At 39.5% G+C, this 19,528-nt stretch overlaps 1 protein-coding gene across 1 annotated transcript in view; it reads right to left on the reverse strand.

Annotated features, from left to right (window-relative positions):
* Positions 1-19,528, reverse strand: part of Iqch (IQ motif containing H) — a 184,022-nt gene that overhangs the window by 91,804 nt on the left and 72,690 nt on the right. Inside the window, exons 10-11 of the mRNA XM_027414782.2 lie at positions 11,624-12,175; positions 10,845-10,911 (exon numbers count right to left, since the gene is read on the reverse strand). Coding sequence (XP_027270583.1) covers positions 10,845-10,911; positions 11,624-12,175 — 619 coding nt within the window. The remainder of the gene's footprint in view (positions 1-10,844; positions 10,912-11,623; positions 12,176-19,528) is intronic.

Genomic DNA, 19,528 nt, shown 5'->3' on the forward strand with positions numbered 1-19,528 from the left:
TTAACCTTCAAAGTGCAAGATGGGTCAAGGCATTTATTCTGTTGGTACTAACAACATCCTGTGGTTCCTTTTGTTTTTACTGGAGCAGAGGGAAAATACATGTGTTGCCACTGTCCAGAAATGCCTACAAAAGAAATAATAGCTTCTGCTCTAACATCAGGCCTTAAAAAAGTGGGTCTGAACATGAACTTCAAAGGCATGCATCCTCACAAGCAGTCACAGTTGCTTGCTAGGAATTCGAGAACCAAAGGTAGAACGCTCTTAGAAACTAAAATCACTATGCACATTTTGAGAGAGGCTTCCATGCCTCCTTGTGGTTACTGAGCCCAAACACATGTCTGTGTATAACTGCTATAGAAAAAAAGGACTTCATAGGTGAATGCAAGATATGTCACACATTTCTTTTTTAGCATAAGGAAAACTATAGCAATTCAGGCAACGGGGCTCCAGACCAAATGAACACTGATAATTGCCTCTTTGCTTTGATGTCAGTGTTTAAACACCAGAAAACATCTGAAAAGCAAATTAGTTTATAATTCACCAGAAAGTCTCTTTGTTTTATGCATATGAACTTAAGAATTATAAAGACAGAAGAACCAATGGGTGGTTGGAGTCATTTAAGAAAATGACTATTAATTTCTCTAATAATTTAGAGAACCACTCCACATATGAAAGTGAACAGAGGTGAATACAATTTCAGTGTTATTTATATGCATGCCTATGATATTGTAACTCGTAGAATTTTGCCTATCTACAATCAGTCTATATACACACATCTACCAACATTCAAGTAAATGTCTTAAAAGACGTATTAGCAAATAACATATATTGACACTCTTAAGAAGAAAATGGAAATGCTTATGGAACAAAGGGTGATTTAAAAACATGCCTGAGACTATCCTATGACTACATCTTCTTTCAACGGTAAAGATAAAAGGCAGCATGAGATTTCTAGTTAAGATGGTGTCCAATTTAAAACGTAAAAGACATTTGAGGACTTTGTAAGCACATGTGCAGTGTGTGAGTTAGTGCATTTCATTCATGTGCTTGAGGTCAGTCTCCCAACAAATTACCTGGCATCTCTTTTACCACTGATAAAGGATGCATATTAAATATATATATATACAGAGCTATATATAACTGGTTACTTATCCCTGTGCATACACCCATTTCCTGTTAGCAATCTCAGAACATTGTTATAGAAAATCACATGAGGTAACAGATATGAAGACATTTTGGGAATTTCAAAATAGTATAAAATATGAGGTGTTTAAATGTTATGAGGCAGAGGGCACATTCTGTGATAAGCAACAAGGACATTCTGTGACATGCAATGTATACACCAGCAATAAAGCAAAAGTCAGGAGGTAATTTTTTATATTTATTTACATGTATGTGTGAGTGTGTGCATATGTGTGCATGTGTGTGTTTGTGTATGTTATATATATGCAGGTACCCACAGAGGCCAGGAGAGAGATCAGAGAGTTACAGGCAGTTGTGAGCTGCCCTATGTGAGTTCTGAGAAAGTGCTGAGAACTGGAGTCCTCTGGAAGAACAGCAAGTTCTCTTAACTACTGATCCTTCTTCCCCCAGGGAATCATTTTTTGGTTTTTGTTTTGTGTTAAAGCTAAGTTTATTTTTATGTTTTGTACATTCACAAAATACATGTGTTAACAGATTAAAACCTCTTAACAATGTTGGTAGCATAGGTTAAATACAATGGTGACTTAACCAGGCAAGTATCAGCAAGGATTCTGGGGTTTGGGGGTGTTGAGCAGCCTATCCTGTGTCAAGGAGGCATCATACTTGAGAATATAACTGCAAAGGTATAGTTACTTCAAAGGTCAGATAGGAACACTGGGATCTGATAAGCCATCAGCCTCAACCTTACAGGGGAGGCAGCCAGGGATTAGTGCTCTGTCCAGGATCACCTAAATCTGTAAATTCTTATATATTTCAGCTACTTCATATTTTGTTCTTATGGCCAATTTAAATACATAATATACAAGAAAATACCCTCAAATGGTAGCAGGGAAGTATAGGAAGGAAACGGTTTTTTATAGTCTTCCATGTTCAGTTCCTATTTTTGTGGCAGGCATCATAATGCCAGAGCCTGTGGATCTGCTAGGCTACGTGCAAAGGGAAATGCAGTTATTAACCACTGACTTCAAAATAAAGAGACCATTCTGTATTTTCTGGCTACATATGAAAAGACTCTTCCCCCTTAAGAGTAGGGAAGGAAGGCAGAAGGGATGTGACAATACAAGGAAGGCATGGGGAGTTGCAATGCTGTCAGCCTTAAAGATGGAGAGAGAGAATCAAGAACCTTTGTGAATTCCTCTGTGGATAATGTCTACAAGTTTGAAAGGAACCCTATTTCCCATCAGACCTCCAACAAAAACCACAATTCTGTTGGAACTTTTAGCCCCCTTTAGACTTCCGAGCCACTGAATTGCAATATCCTACGTTTATATTTTAAAAGATAAAAACATTACGTGTGTGTGTGTGTGTGTGTGTGTGTGTGTGTGTGTGTGTGTGTGTGTGTGTGTGTGTGTGGCGGTGTTTGACCCCAGTAGCCAGAGTTTGAGGTGGTTGTAGGTTGCTCACCATGTATGCAGGGAACACTACTAATTGCTGAACTGTCCCTCCAGCTTCTATTTGTAGTTTCAGGACACCAATTCTATCTATTTAGGACACCTGTCTGTCTCCTTGCTCCCACTAAGATCCACCCTTCTCAGATATCCTGCTTGCCTTACTTTTCACCTTTGACTGAAAGATGAGAGGGCCAAGATCCCCAGCACATGCTATGAAATCATTAAATGTTCCCATCATTAACATGTATTTTCTACCATCAGCTAAGCCAAACTAAAATTCTCAAAAGGAACTTCATTTAAATGTGAGAACATTATCATACTATAAGCACAAAACTATCTAAATACAGCTTCTTTTTATGATAGGCCCTTGTGTCTCACTACCCTTTCCTTTTCTTTCTTCCTTTCTCTCCTCCCTCATTCCCCCTTCTTTCTCTTCTCTTTCTTTGTATATGTGTATGTATATATGTTCAATGTGTGTGCCTGTGGGGAGGGGGCATAGGCCAGAGGTTGATGTTGGCTGTCCTCTATTGTTCTCTACCTTATTTTATAAGACAGGGTCTCACTGAACCTGTGGTTCACAGTTTTGGCTAGACTGGGTGGTCAGTGAGCCCCTAGGCCCCTTCCATCTCCACCATCCCTCCTCTAATGATTGAGTTACAGGTGTATGCTAGTGGGTCTGGCTTTTTCATGGGTGCTGGGATTGCAGACTCAGACTCTATGCAGCAAGTCTACCTGGGAAGCTATCTGTGTGTTCTAAGTTGGTTCTTGGCCTCTTTACACTGTCATGTTCTTACACGCTTAATTATCACTTCTATTTTACCATTGTAGGCTCTTTTGCTTGCTTGTTTACTCATATTATCTGTCTCGCTTCAATCCTCCATCACTCCAGCTCCTATAACCAGACCATAGCCCCGAGAGCAGATCCTTAAGGAATCCACAGCCAAACAAGTGAACAAAATGTGCCTGAAGATCTTACTTAAGACTTCCTCATGTAATCCTTAGTTCCTTTCCTCATGTGCTCTCTTCTTGCCCATCCTCTCAACTCTACAATTATGTTCTCTAATCTAGAGAATCTATGATAAGCTCAAGGAATGCCAAGAGGGATTTATAAAATTTTTCTAGGTACTTTATCATCATAGAAAAACCCAGAAGTGGCAGAAAGGAGCCCTCATCTTTCTCTTCACTTGGGAGGAGCCTGGTTTCTTTCCTTATGGGTATTTTTATCACCTGCAAAACATTCCCAGTTGTGTTTTGTTTGTTGTGTTTTAACAGGGTCTTACTATATATCCCTGGTTGGCCTGTGCAGACTGGGGTGGCCTTGAACTCACAGAGATCTGTCTGCCTCTGTCTCCTGAGAGCTGGGATAAAAGGTGCACCACCATGGCCAGCGATGCCCAGTTTTATAGAATGTTCCATTTTGTCCCAAGTAAATAGTTGAGTGCATGACTGTCCCACTCCACATCATAGAAAGACACTGGCAAGCTGCCTCTCTAAAGTCATTCTACTATTTTGGTCTTTTACTAAATCTATGATGTTCATTGTTGGTTACCAGCAATCGTTTCTCTGTCCTCACTTCTGCTTTCCTCACCTTCCCCAATGCTATGTTCCCACAAACAGCTAATGGGTGATGCAACCAAAAGATTAGTTCTTCTAGCACTGGCTTTTCTTTCAGTACAACCACAGAAATTAAGAATGCAGCCAAGGAACACCCACAACTAATCACTGAACTGAACTGGAATCCAGTTGCACAGAAGGACGAGTGATGAGCAAAGGGGTTCAGACCAGGCTGTCGAAACCCACAAAAACAGCTGACCTGAACAACGGGTAGCTCTTGGTCCCCAGACTGATAGCTGGGATTACCAGCATGGGACTGATCCAGACATCATGAACGTGTGTTTCAGTGAGGAGACCTCCGAAATCTACGGGACCTCCTGTACTTATCCCTAGCATAAGTGTGGACTTTGGGGGCCCATTCCACATAGAGGGATACTCCCTGAGCAAAGACACACGGGAGTGGGCCTAGGCCCTATCCCAAAGGATATGATAGAGTCTGATGGCCCCCTATGGAAGGCCTCACCCTCCCTGGAGAGCAGAAAGGATAGGTGATAGGTAGGGTTTTAGCTAGGGAGAGAGGTGGTAGGGGAGGAGGGGAGGGAGAGGGAACTGGGATTGACATGTAAAACAATCTTGTTTCTAATTCAAATTTAAAAAGACACCAAAAAAAAAAATGCAGCCAAGGAAGCTGGAGAGATGGCTCAGAGGTTAAGAGCACTGGATGCTCTTCCAGAGGTCCTGAGTTCAATTCCCAGCAACCACATGGTGGCTCAAAACCATCTATAACAAGATTCAGTGCCCTCTTCTGACACGCAGACAGACCACTCTATACATAATAAATAATAATAAATAAATTTAAAAAAAGAAAGAATGCAGCCAAAGGCTATTTGAGACAAACTGACATGCCTCCCTGCAAGTCTTCCATTGTGGTTGTTGGTCACATGATACTGATCACTTAGCTCATTACCCTGTGGTTGACTCTTAGCTTCTCCTTTCTTTAAGTACTCTCAAAGCAGAGGAGTTGAAGATGGACTCCTGTTGACCAACTACTTGCTTAGTTATCCACTTAAGTTAGATGGTCTGATGTAGTAATTCTCAGCCTTTTTCCTATTTTTAACCATAGCTGGTGATGTTATCACATCCTTCCTGTGGCTCACATTGTTGGAACAGCTCTACTAGTAACTCTATCCCTTCTCTTTGATCAAGAAAGAATATTGTTTAGAAGCTAAGCATGACAGACATTATTACAGAGGCAACCTGGAACTGCTCCCATTGGTTAAAAAAGCTTTGACATTCCAATGATTAAAAACAAAAAGCTCCATATGATAGATCTCACAGATTACTGTGAAGGGTCTTATAATAATCCATAGATCTGTGGTGTAGACTGTCAGATTGTAGCCATGTTTTAGTGACTTGGACCAATGAGAAAGCACAAGATTTGAGAGAGCAGACCCAGCTGAGCCATTTATATAATATATGTGCAGTGCCATTTTAGTTAAAATGGGTAGTTGTCTTTTGGAGGTAGTAGAAAAAGATTAGAGGATTTTATTATGAAGGTATAATAAACATATTAGGTTATTTGCTAAGTTTTGAAAACATTCTCAAACAGATTCACTGTCAAAAGATGGCACTTTCTGTTGGTCCAGCAAAAGCTAATGAATCTCAGATTATGTTCAGGGCTCTGAGGGCACTGAGACCATTTGAGTGGCTCTACAAGGTCAAAACTGTTTTCAAAATGATTTTAGGAAGTAATTTGCCTTTTTCAGGGCAACTCATTCCTCTAAGTCCTGAGACACAGTCTGTTGGTGCAGACTCCACATTAAAGCCAACATATAACAAACAGCACTACAGCTGAGGTTAGTGCAAAGTCGGAGAAGAACTTACAAGATTATTTGAAAAGGCAATAAAACATTCTTCCCATTTCCAAATAGTTAATCACTATAGGGTTTGGTTTTCTGCATCAGCCTAAACAACACAGGTAACGGGCTGAATACAGAAACATGAAAATCCAGCCATGTTATATTAAGAGATTTGTAAACTTACCAAACTAACCAAACATGGTTATTTTTTTATACAGGTCAACACAGACAATAGGTTTATTAGTTCATTTCTTATTTTCTCAGTTTTAGTTTCCTTCCTCCATTCTCTCTGTTTCTCCCTCTGCCAGAGGTATACAAGATCTTTCTATGAAGCCCAAACTTCATATTTTCAACCCTCCTGCCTTAGCATCCTCAGTGCTGATGTTACAATAAATACAGCAAATGATGACAGACAGAATTGACTTAAAGTTCTTTATGGCCTTCAAGTATCATTTTGTGTATAAAGGCATCCTGAGACAAAAATACCCGAGGACCACTGAACAAACTTCAATATGTTAATGACAATGTGAAGGATATTTCAAAGATTAGATTTTAATTCAGTATATTAAGTTCATTAATACTATTTTACTAAAATATAATAATTTATTAGGTTTTAAAGCTTATCCTAATATTGATCCATTTAATGAATATTTTATAAGCTTGTGCCACTTAAAATCCACTTCAATGTCACATCTGTGTGTCATGGTTCAGTGTTGGGCAACTCAAGACCAACTGGTTGTCTGCATATTATGGAATTACTGGGCCAACTCTGATCAAACCTGTGGATGAGTGTTGACTTAGGTTACTTGTCTGAATGTAACATGGAATAATATAAATATGTTTTAATTTTAGTTTGTGCTATGAAGAAAGTAAATGTTTATATGTTCTTTGTCTTATCTTAAAAGACCTGGATATCTCTAGGAAAAGCCAGCATGGAGATCTTGACTGTACCTCTTTCTGACATGAGGATTTAGTGTGGCATCTCCATAGCTTATCTATAGACTCCATACTGCCTGCCAAAATACATGGTGAAGCCAGTGAAGACAGGGTTGGAAGTTCCAACTTCCTATCCCTAAGTATAAGGAACACAATCTATTGACTCTTTGAGTTAGTAACTAAAAACTGAGCGTGGAGAGCAGTGTGCTTAGAGGCTCAGCACAGGCTAACCTTCCATCTTGTGCCTTGTAGCACAGGGCACTCTGTTCTCGGCTCCTGGGTTGGGAAGGAAAGCAACTGCAGTTAGGAAGCAACCCTCTCACCAGCCTTTGGGGTATCCTATGGTCATGTGCACTTCCTATCTTTTCCTTCAGGCTTTTGCAGTAGCACAGGCCAGCTGAAGAATGTTGTCTGTGAACTTTATAAAGACAATGTTCACAATTTTTATGGAATGGAATATTTTGGAGACTCCTAATTGTATTAAAGGCAAGAGCAGTTTGCTGAACTAATGCCCAGAGGAATAAATAAAATTATGTATGTAATGTTTAGCCATTAAATCAGTTGGGCAATTGGCAACGAAATAAAATATTATAAGGAGGAAAGCACTAAACAAAGCACTTCAGTGTGTCTTCTGTTTGCATTCAAAGAGAGGGAGAGAGGAGACTCACTGCAGAGAGCTCATTGGAGTACAGTGGCCCCAGAGTTCAGATGGAGCCTCATCCCCCTTCACTGCAATATATTTTTTAAATTCCATTGGATTTAGGAATAGCACCAATTGATGTACTGTAACAAAGAGGTTCAGGGGATAAGTTAAAAGTGGAGGAAATAACCTAACTAAAGAAATTGCAAGCAGTATTAGTTGGCAGGTTTTATTTAGACCTCTTTTGTTTTTCTAGAGAAATTAGGATTCTTTTTTCACTTTCTTCTTTGACTGATAGATTATGCTTAAAATAGACCCTAGTTTTCTATTCCTGCTATGAAGCATAGAAGATTATTTTGTTATAATTATATTTCATTAATAAAAATGATGAAAATATGCAATATCCAATTAAGAGATCAGCCTACATTTTTATCTTATGAAAGTACAAGGCCAATCAGTTTCTATGGACAATTAGTCAATTGTGTTCCACCTTCCTTGTATGTTAAAAATAGCTGCAAATATTTGTCACTTCTAGGAATACTACCTGAAATACTAACAGTCAATCAAACTTGTAGCTCCCCTTTTCAAGGAGGCTACTCTGCAATATATTTTCAAACTATAGATTTGAAAATACATTCTAGTATTTTGCTGTAAAAATGTCACTGACAGGCCATCTTTTCTTTATTTGGAGAATGCAATTACTGCTGTAGGTGCAAAACCAGAGCAAACAGTCAAATGTCTCCACAAGTAGTAAGTATATTATACACCTTTCAGTACTTCACCTTAAGGTCAAATAAATGAGTACAGCCCCACCTGGCTGGTAGAATGGTGTAATTACCTCTAGTGATCCTGCCATGAGTGCCCTGTAGGAGGGAGAAGGCAGGCAGTCTAGAGCGGCTCCAAGTGTTTGTCTGAGCCGGATGAGTCTCCCAACTGATTTTGACTTGTGAATTGAATTTACCTGCACGCTGGAAGGAAAACTATTATATTTAATAGGATGGGATGGGTTTTGTTGTTGTTGTTGTTGCTGCTGTTGTTTTGTTTTGTTTTCAATGTGCTTAGTACTTCATATTATTAAAAAGAAAAAATGTATATAGTTCTGCCTGTAGAGTAGGTGAGATGATTGTTTAAGGTTATTAACTGACTTTCAGGAAACCTGAAGCACAGGCTTGGAAACAAGCTCCCCACAACCTGGGGGTGCAGTTGGCTTCTGTGCATGCTTCACTGGAAATGAACCTGAGCTTACTCTTGTCTCTTAAAAATGCACTATTAGGAATTTCCTTGAAAATTCGTATTTCTGTTGTTTGCAAACAAAAAAATGTAATGGTGGAGATCTTACACTGATGATGTATTTATTTATACTACATATGCACAATCTGAAAGAAAACACTTTAGTCATTAATTTAAAATCATGCTCTGTAATTAAAGTGTTTATGATCTGGACATTCTTGCCCTTAATTTATATTCATCAAGCCTTTGAAATGGTATGGAACTTACATTTGGAATTCCTAGCTGCCCTGCTTACACTGTTATGCAGGTTACTTCTTACTTCTTTGAAGATTCCTTTGTGTCAGGCATCTCTACAGAGTAACGGTTTAGGAAGGTTTTGTTTTGGGGGGTTATCAAAAGTGGAGTGTAGGAGGGAGTAGCTTGTGGAGATGATTGCACTAACCTCATGCTTATCAACATTGTAAGGTAGGGGACAGAGCTTGTCAACCCTGCAAAGCAGGGGACGAATACTTTGTGCTTATCAACACTGCAAAGCTTATTGACATTGTAAAGTAGGGCCCACTTCTACTTCTAGCTCTGAATAAAATACAGAAAGCAACATGAGACCCCCTGCACACTAACAGGCCAAGTCTACAATTAGTTGCAGAAGCAAAATCTCTTGCACCTTATTCTAAGGCCCCAAGTCAGTTAATTGGGTCTTCAATTAGCCTCTCGGGTTGTAATCAATTACAAGTGTAATTTCTGTGTGTGAGTGTATTTTGTGCAAAAGTAGTCTCACCAAAACCAAAGGGCAAGATTCAGATCTGTGTTCGCTCACTTATAGGCACAGAAGAGCAAAACCAAAGGCTTTGTGCAGTGCCAGCATTTCCTCAGCAGTTCCCATAAGCCTAGGGTCAAAGTACAGACTCTATAATCTAGGAAGGTTTGTTCACTTTAGTACTATTAAATTTTACTAATTTAAAAAATCTTAGTTTCAGTTATATAGTAATTATAATATTTTTCTTTCATATTACTGTTTAAATGTGATGTGTCTTTACGACACACGAGTATTCAAACAGGCATTCCCATCCTTAAGCACTAGTTGTAGCCTAGGATTTTACAATAGATCACTGGCTGTATTGCTCTACTTAAAAGGCCTTAACAAAGCACTAATAGGTAATATTGAAATCCAGTGGGTTTTGCTGTTTGTCAAAACTCTACTAAGTCAGCATAAAAAATTTCAGTCTCATTCAAGAAATTTAACAGCCTAGGTAGAGGCAAAACAAAGCAAAGCAAGCAGCGATCAAATGCAAACACGGACAGCAACTCATATCTGAAACAAACTTCCAGCACAAATTTCTGAATTTCCCCATGTCATTTTGGCATACCTATTTTACCACTGTGTTTCAGACAACAGCTTTTAAGTTCCCCAATTCATAAATGTAATTAAATAATTACATTAGTGCTAATTAACATGAAACTGCAGATTATTTAAGCGCAAAAAACACTATTCAACTTCTTAATTATTCTTGTTCACACAGCATTTCCTTTTGCTCAGGCGCCCTAGGTGCAAATAAAACATCCCATCTGCTCGCAATTAGAACTAAATAATTTCAGAGAATGTAGCTTATCATTTTGACTGCACATTTGATTAAAAACAGTGTACAAGCAATATCCTGGCTTATTGGCGTAACAGCAACAACACTCACAAGCCTGTGTTCTTCCATCATTAAAGAAGATCGAAAACATTATCTGTTATTTCAGGGGGAAAAATACAACTTTTTAGTTCATTTCATACAGATGAAAGCGAATTACAGCAAATCACCTCTCCACTGAATAGCAGCCCCCACATAATGACTTTATTTGCTTAATCCCCAAATTAAACGCCGTTTCGAGCGAGGGCCCTGTGTTATTACTCTCATCATGTCGAGAACATTTTCCTGCCGAGACCAATTTGAATAAAACAAGGGGCCTTCCTTGAACTCAATCAAGGAGCCATAATGTGGTGGGTAATAGAGGTTGCTGATAGATTTGCAGGCAAAAGTGTTATACCTAATGATGGGATATGGATAATAGTCCTCCTGGAGGTCCTGATGCGACTCCAGTTGGCTGCCAGATGCTGAAAAGCAAGAAGAGCATTGATCAGTGACAGGAAGCTGTAGTGGATTCATCTAGTCAAACTTCAGCTGTTTTTCCACTGTACAGTTAAGCCAGGCATAAATTATATTAATTGATTTAATTACATACTTAAAACATCTTCCCCAATTAATTTAATTAGGTGGCTACATGATGCTACTGGCAGGGGAAGATTAGAGGCAGCTCACTTAATTAACAGAATATGAATGAAAAAAAGAGAAAGCAAACATAAATGAAATTGTGAGCACTAATTAAAAGGCTGTCTGCAAACTTAAATACTTTCTGACAAAGTGGTGACAGCAATGTAGACAAGTGAGGATTTTTTTTCTAGCAAATTAAAATGTCAGAAGGTGTGTATAATATATATATATATATATGGAGAAAAGGTAGTGCAGTTAAAACATTGGCTTTCTAACACAACTACCATAGTCAAAACAAAGAGCATTTTTTTATAGAAAAATTGCAACAGATTTTGCAGGCATATAAGCCAGATTCTGGGTTAAGACTAAAATATGTTGCAAAAGCAAACACAGAGTTTGTACATCTTATATTGCGGAGACTTATAGGTACAGGATACTGGCTGGGAGGGTGGCTGGAGAGGGAAGGGAAGATAAAAGAGACAAGTTATTGCAGTTGTTCAAGCAAGAAATGTTTAGAAAAAGAGGTCTTCTTTAACAGCTGGCAGCCTAGTGCACCTTGGCTCGAATGCGGAAATTCTCCAGGTGTCTCTGACGAGATTCCTTCAGTATCTTCTTTATCCTTATCCTGTGGCAATATAAAAGCCATGCAAGGGCGATCACACCTGAGGCCCACTTCTTCTGGCGATAACAAAGGAAGAATTTTCTTGTCTTATAACATTTCCATGTGGCTTGGATCTTGACCGCAGCCTCCGTCCTTCCTTCTCGGCCCTTGTACCTCTGTCCCGGAAGGTTTAACAGCATTTGGATGTGAAGCGGGTTCTCTAGCACTAACAGAACATCACTTTTGGTAAGTTTATTCTTCAGCTCAAATTCTGGAAGCAGGGACATCAAACTCGTCCCTCTAACTTTGGCTTCTGATATTGCATAGTCCTTGAGAAACTTCTCAATTTGTTCCAGGACAGAAATAATACTTCCCCAGGCTAAGCTATAATGTGCCTTGAATGCTAAGAAGTCTGGGGCTGTCTTGTCTATGGTGCCATCATAAATAGAAAAGTTGAAACTCCACGGTGTCTTTATAGTCTTAGTTGGTGTAGTAATTTTTAGAGCCTGGGGAAAGAAGGTTTGCCAGAAGTGAAATATCCTATGATCTCTTTTAGTGTGATCAACACATATGTACTAACACGTCATCAGTTACCACTTAGTGATGGGAAAATATGGCTTCTAGGACTGATTTTACATATGGACATCAGGATGTCAAAGTAATGTCATTTAAACTTGTTACCTAGGGATATCTTAGAGATGTTATTAAACTGTTATAAAAGTGTTTCTACACATATAATAAAGATCTACCTATCTTTATATATCATATATAATATATATGATGATATATATAGCTGTTTATAATATATAACAATCTGTTTAGGTATCTAATCTCTTACTAATCTATCTTTTATCTATATACCTATGGTCTTAGAGAACTATGTTGCTAATTCCTTGTTTTTAACTTGTCATCAACCTTAAAAACAGGGAAATACACTATTTTGTGTGTAAATATCCAGAGAAATCCTCTAGGAGTGGGATGGTGGGTGATATTTTTAAGTGTTTTTCTGTATTAATAACATCATAAATTATAAATTAAGTCAAATCAGAAGAGATTTGGATGACAAAAGTAAAACCTAATACCACCCTCACTTAACAAAAACCAAACCTCTGGTGGCATAGTCCTGTCATCCCAACTGCTTCGAGTACTGAGGAATAAGGATCATAAGTTTGCCTGGACTACACAGTGACTTCATGCCCATCTTGTCTCGAAGTAAAAAATGAGAAAAGTACTAAAGATAGGTTTCATAGCAGTGCTTGCCTAATAAACATGAGGCCCGAGATTCAAGCCTTACTGTTAAAAAGGAAATTTTGCCAATAATAAAACCACTGCATTCAATGACTGATACTTGTTGCATGAAAAAATGAAACATTCTGCACCAGAATTGAGAAGTTTGATGAACTAGGGAAGGAGGGAGGAAGGAAACAAGAAGGCATGGGTGTTTCTGCCTTGAATTCTCCTCAGTGGAGAAGGTATTAACCTACCATGATGACTGTTTCTGCTTACTCAGGGATTTAAGAGATCAATTATCTTCATCATATCCATTGAACATGCATATGCCCATTTGGGGTTTATTGTTCTATGAAATTGTAAGAGCTTTCACAAAACTCAAAGGGCAAAAATGGTGACTTTATCAATAACTGCTGTGCCACAGCACTGCTAGGTTAGGATGGTTTATGCTTTGTCTGAAATAGCTATGAGTGATCAATAGGTAGGTACAAGGCAAAAGCCCCTCTAAGACTTAAAGTCTAAAGACACAGTAACCAAACATGGTGAAATAAAAACTTCACATTCCTTTTCCAGGTTCCCAGTAGAATAATAGATTATCATCTCAAGTCAAAATACTAAGTCCAAAAGGGGAAAGGCCCCTTAGTGTTAGATGCCAGCTCCAAACAGCAATGAGCTTTTGCACACTTTTAACTGAAGAACTGTTATAAGGAAGGCATAAGAGCAGTGGAAAGTCTTTTGCCAAGATTACCTCTCTTTCTGATCTAATCAAGACACAGAGAATGTAAATTGTTTTATAGATGGGATTAAATTCTTCTTTGTGAGTGGGTAAGAGAGTTTGACAAGTAGTGCTCCCATTAGCAGACGTTAGGGCTGGCAGGGTGAGCCATGAGTTGGGTAGAAGACGGCAGGTGGCACATGTCCCCACAGAAACAGCCCATGGCTACATTTCTACCTTCCTGCAAGGATGGGTTCTGATGGAAGAAGGTTAGAATTCAGAGAAGCATGGCATGGCTCCATCAGTGAGAAACAGGATGCAGAATGGCCACAGATGGCCGTGCATGGAGCTGGCTGGTCTTGCTAGTCATGTGTTTGATCCAGACCCCTATAAGAAGGAAAGGCTATGGATGGGTGATTTACCAGAGAATCCTGTCTCCTTAAAGATGTTCAGATAATTTCAAAATTCCTTATTCTTATGGAGAATAGTAATGAAGTAGGCTGTCTGTGAAACAGAGACGTCTGGGAGCAGGGATTCAGGAGGGAAAGGACTCCTTCGTCTCTCTGAGACAATGCCTCTCTGCAGCTGAGTCTAGGAGATCTATGTACATCAACAAACATGGTTTACACCTTCTGATAGATTCACCTATCAGATTTGGACTGGATTTGTAGACTTTAACAGGGGTTGTTTTAGAACAAAAAGATTACACCTTTTTACCTTCTTGGATGAGATACCTGCTCTCAAAGGAAACATGCTCCTGGACATCCAATAGACCACTCAGGTGCCAGGAAGCTATGGGTTTGGAGTCAGCTAAAGCATAGCTGTGGTACATCTGTCACAGAGAATGCCACACACGGGAGCACTTCAGACTTAGAGCAAGAAAAGACATGCCTCTCAAGAGAAAGGCTTCCCAAATTAAAGCAGTGTATCAGCATTGTGAGATGCACTGAGCAGGTGAAGACAGAGTGGCTTCACAGCCTGCTAGGAATGAGAGCCCTGATTAAAGGTCATGCCATGCTTCAGGTGCTGCCTCCTTCTGTTGTTCTTCCTTTATCTCCACGACTTGTCTTGTATCATTTGTTGGTGTCCCTCATACCCTTCCATTTCTTCTTCTTTTGTTGGCAATGCCCTGCTCACCCAGTGTGATAACCACTAAGTAGCAAGATGGGGTGGCTCTGTTGTGACATCTGCATCCTCTCACCCTCTTCTTGCTCGGGACCACAGCTATACCTGTCCCTTTGTGAAATGCCTACACTCTAGACCAACCTACTCCTCCCCTCCCCCTGCAGCTCAAACCTGTAGCTGTGGCCTAATTATTAGCATCCTGCTCTAACTGACTGAGTCAACTAGCTGGGAAATGCTCTTTTTCATTTGCAAAGTGTAATCACTAATTAGTTAACTTTCAGAGTTTCTGGAGCAGTTATTTAGGGGAAATTCTAAATATAAAGCAAAGCAGAGGAAGGCAGGATGATGACATGTGTTAGTAAGACCCAATGGGAAGCAACATGGATAGGCACAGGACTGTAGCTGTACTAGAAAATTTAGGAATATTATCTGCAAAGATGCAAAGAACACATTCAGGAAAAACAACTTACTTCTAAGTGGGATTTTTTTGTTTTTGTTTTTGGTACCAGGTATCAAACCTAGGACTTCATTCATGCTAGGTAAGCACTCTACCCTTGGGCTGCACTGCCAGCCCTAGGCTAATTTCTTTTTCATTATTGTTTCTGTTGTTATGAGACAGGATCTCACTCTATAGCCCAGGCTGCGCTCAAACTTAACCGTCCTGCCTCAGCCTCTTGATTGCTAAGATTACAAGCATGCGGGCCTGGTGGAAGGGGTTAGTGGTTAAAATCACTGGCTGTTCTTTTAAGTTCTAAAGGAATCTAAAATTTAGAAGATCCAGGTTCAGATCTCAGCTCCCACAGGGTAACTTATAACTCCAGGTCCAAGGGATCTGACTCCCTCTTCTGACTTCTGTGGGTACCAGACATACATGCAAGCAAAAACACCCATATACATAAACATTATTTAAAATTACAGGCATGCAGCATCATAGCAGGCTAAGATGAATTTCTTAAAAAAAAAATCATTTTCATATATGTGGACAGCAGATACACAGAGTACCAAACTGATCTCCTAGTGGTGAAGAGTGGGACAGCCGGGAAATCTGCTATGGATGCACCTTTACAGAGTGATGATCATTCCACTGCCTGGAAGGAGAGAGAGACTATGATACTCTGCTGCAGAAACCAGTGTTTGCTTTCTCAGTCACCAAAACACACCCACTAGGATTGGTCTAGGTAACCCTACTGCATTTAGTTCTAAGTGAGAGCTTAGATAAAGGGATGAAGAGTGTTTCCTGTAAGTCTTTATTTTTTTCCCAAAGACCAAAGATGTCATTTGTCTGACCTTGTTTTTTATTTCTAGTGAAGGTCCTCAATGTGTCAATCTTTGTACAGAACAAAGTTGAGACCCTCAGTGGGCTGGAACTGTTCAAAAGATAGAACATTTAGAGAGAGAGAGAGAGAGAGAGAGAGAGAGAGAGAGAGAGAGAGAGAGAGAGAGAGAGAGCTAGCTGCTGACTTAATTGGGGTTTAGGAACATAGCATAAGCACAGTTCTGAATTTTAAAATATAAGGGATCTTGAAAGTCACTAGCTTTGCCTTTTGCTCAATAGAGTATTATGGGCCCAGTAAAACAAGATTTGTCACTGAAGTCCACTATCTGGGTTCAAATCTGAGCTCTGCCACAGTCTGATGCATACTGCAGGCAAGACACTACTCTCTGTGGACCTGGATTTTACCATCTGTAAGAAGGGGAAGTTCACATAAACCTTTCCCAGTGCCTCACCTTGCCGCAATAGTTACCATATAGATGAGAAGCTGATGCTCAGAGATAGTAAATGAGTTGTGTAAGATCACAACTCTTTGTGGAGCTCCTAGGACAGTGTTTTTGCTATTGACAAAAATAACCACATTCCTAAATATCCCCAATACATACAGAACTAAAGGGAAGGGTTCCTAGGTGATGCCTGCCCTCACTATCTTTTCAATGTCTTGCCTCATTCCTCTTTATGTTCTCATGGCATTTTCTCATTTTGCTCTTCCATACCTTATCCTATATTGCCCTACCCCCATACCTCCAAGTTCTCACAGCCTAATGTTTCCAGAATTTTCTGTGTGGCTCCTTCCTGAGCTGTGTTCTCCTTGTTCAGCCTTCTAGTAACCTTTTATGTCTGAGCTAACCTGTCCTTCTCTTGACCTGATATTTCTTCTTATTTGCTGGGCTGGAAAGCAATTTGTTAAATTAATCCCCATGAATACAAAAGGGGACATACATGGTATGGTGGGGAATGGTGATTCTGAAGCCAGAAGACCTGGAATCTGGTCTATACTGCCTTCTTCTGTGGACTCTGCAAGTCACTTCCTCTGTAAGACTTGAGTGTCTATTAAGAAGCCACTTAATAGAAACTTAGTTAACACTTCTAATTTGCAGCCATATGTCCTCTCTGACATAACATGTCACCCCTCTAGATGTATTGGCTTTAAAATGTTTTTCTTATTTTTTTGTTTGGGACAGTGGCTTCAAACTTGCTATATAGCTGAAGGTAGCCTTGCACTTCTGGTCCTGCTGTCATTACCTTTTTGAGTGCTGAGCTTGCAGGCATTTGTCACCATGCTTGGTTTTATGCAGTGCTGAGAACCAATCCAGGGACCTGTGCATGCCAGACAAGCACTGTGACTCCTGAGTCACATCCTCAACCTAGTGTCTTTTTAAACAAAACTCCTGGAGCTAGGAAAACCATGAAACCAATGCAACAACTTCATGGCTGTTACTTTCTGACCATGAAAAGGAGATTTTTCTTCTCTAATTTTTATACATAAAATTGTTTGTAGCAACTTCCTAACCAAAACAGATGACAAATTATCTACACTATCTGCTGTGCAGGATTGAGAAAACCCAAAAAAGTAATGTTCTAGAATTCTGAGGTGTGTGCATGAGCAAGACAGTCTTTAGGCTGCAAGACATGGAAGCTACCTAAGACTGGACTGTCGGAGTGCACAACCCATACAAAGGGCATAAAAGGAAGAAAGCACAGAGACACATAAAGGAAAGGACCTAAGTGTTAAGGCCACTAGTATCAGCAGCAGTTTTTTAGAATAATTCCAGCCATTCATATGAAAGATGCCATATTCACTAGGTCTTCCTCAAATCTGAAACCATTCTAAAGAGAAAAGGTGAGCTCTCATGAAACAAAAAAACAGAGTCCATCAAATCCATATGAAAGATCAAACAGCAGGATCAGAGAGGCACTTTAAATAGACGGGTCTGTTCTCAGTCAAATGTGAAATTCCCTTTTCCGGAGGCTCATTCTACTTCACTACAGCATTGATTTCATCTTCTCTGATAGCCTTCAAATGCTTGCTGAGAAAATGTGGCGCAGTTAAGGACCACTTGGGACAATTATGATGGATGAGTTGAGCCTGCTGGGGATATGTACAGGAAGCATGACAAGCTGGGGGATCAAAAGCAGCTTCGTTTCCAGGTCCCCCATCAAGGCACATTATTTTCTCTGTAGGTACTGGAGAAAGACCTGGTCTTGTAAAGGATGGCCATTACCACAGAAGTGAAGTTTGGCACTCCGATTTTCCTCAAGAAAAGGTGTGTGGAGGAAGTCTGTTGGTCACAGACCACTAAAGAATATTTACAGGATTCTCATGGTGCTCTACTTGGGCACAGTCTCAACAGCTATGTGAGTAGTCTGCTTTATTTTTCTCTAAGTATGGATCATTCTAGGACATTACAGTAGATGACTATCATCTGCCTTCCTCAGTGAAACAGAAATCTTGAGAGGGCAAGAAATTTGTCTCATTCACTATTGTGTTTGGCTGCCACTGTGGTCCACTGTTTGATGCACATTAAAAGTCAGTGAGGATTTGTTGAGTGAATATATGTACCTTTAATTTTAACTTCGAAGCCACTTGGACTGATTTACAATACAAAGCTGTTCTGTGATCAGGTAAGATGTCTGACATTCATAATTTAATGTTGAACAACATAATGGCCATTAAAACTATGGGATATCTTTAATTGAAGAATATTACGTAGTGAGCTTTTAACAACATTGTACAAGCTTGTGATAAAGTATTAAAATCAAAATTAAAGACACAGTGTGATGGGACTACAGAACATGACAAGGCTTAAATACTGCCAAAGGGTTATGATGGCATCAGAAGATTCTCCCATACTTGGCATTTTTCGCCTTTCTGAACTTTATTTTTTCCTGAGTAATCATTAAAAAGTGTGTTAAGTAAAATACATAAAGGAAAAATATTATTTGTGGATTGCTGATAAGTTAACCTCTTTTCTGATGTGCATAAATAAACCATTTACATGTAACAAATATACATAGTAGGCAATGCTGATAAAGATTATAAAAGTAATGCAGTTTCTTCTCTCAATTACTTTTACATGAAGAAAACTGCTTTTCAAATAAAACCACATATTTAAATTTACTTTGAAGGTTTAATGCCAAAATGCTTAGGTGGGAGGGGCAATTTATTAGGGAAAATTTAAAACAGCTTCTAAAGGATTCCACAGTCTCCTTTTTTGGGAATTTTCCCCCTTCTTCCTTAAATAAGGTGTTATGAGAGAGAGGCAGAGAGACAGTGAGACAGAGAGATAGGAAGACAGAGAGACAGAGAGGAAGAGAGACAGAGGAAGAGAGGCAGACGCATACACAGAGGCAGAGAGACAGAAAGACAGAGGGGTGGAGGGGCAGACCTTACTGGCTTTATACACATACACACACACACACACACACACACACACACACACACACACACACACACACACAACACACTCGGAAATGAGAAAAGATGTGGGCAGTAACAGGTTCAATGCTGCACAA

The sequence above is a fragment of the Cricetulus griseus genome, chromosome 4 (genome assembly GCF_003668045.3).
Source record: "Cricetulus griseus strain 17A/GY chromosome 4, alternate assembly CriGri-PICRH-1.0, whole genome shotgun sequence".
Classification (NCBI taxonomy): domain Eukaryota; kingdom Metazoa; phylum Chordata; class Mammalia; order Rodentia; family Cricetidae; genus Cricetulus; species Cricetulus griseus.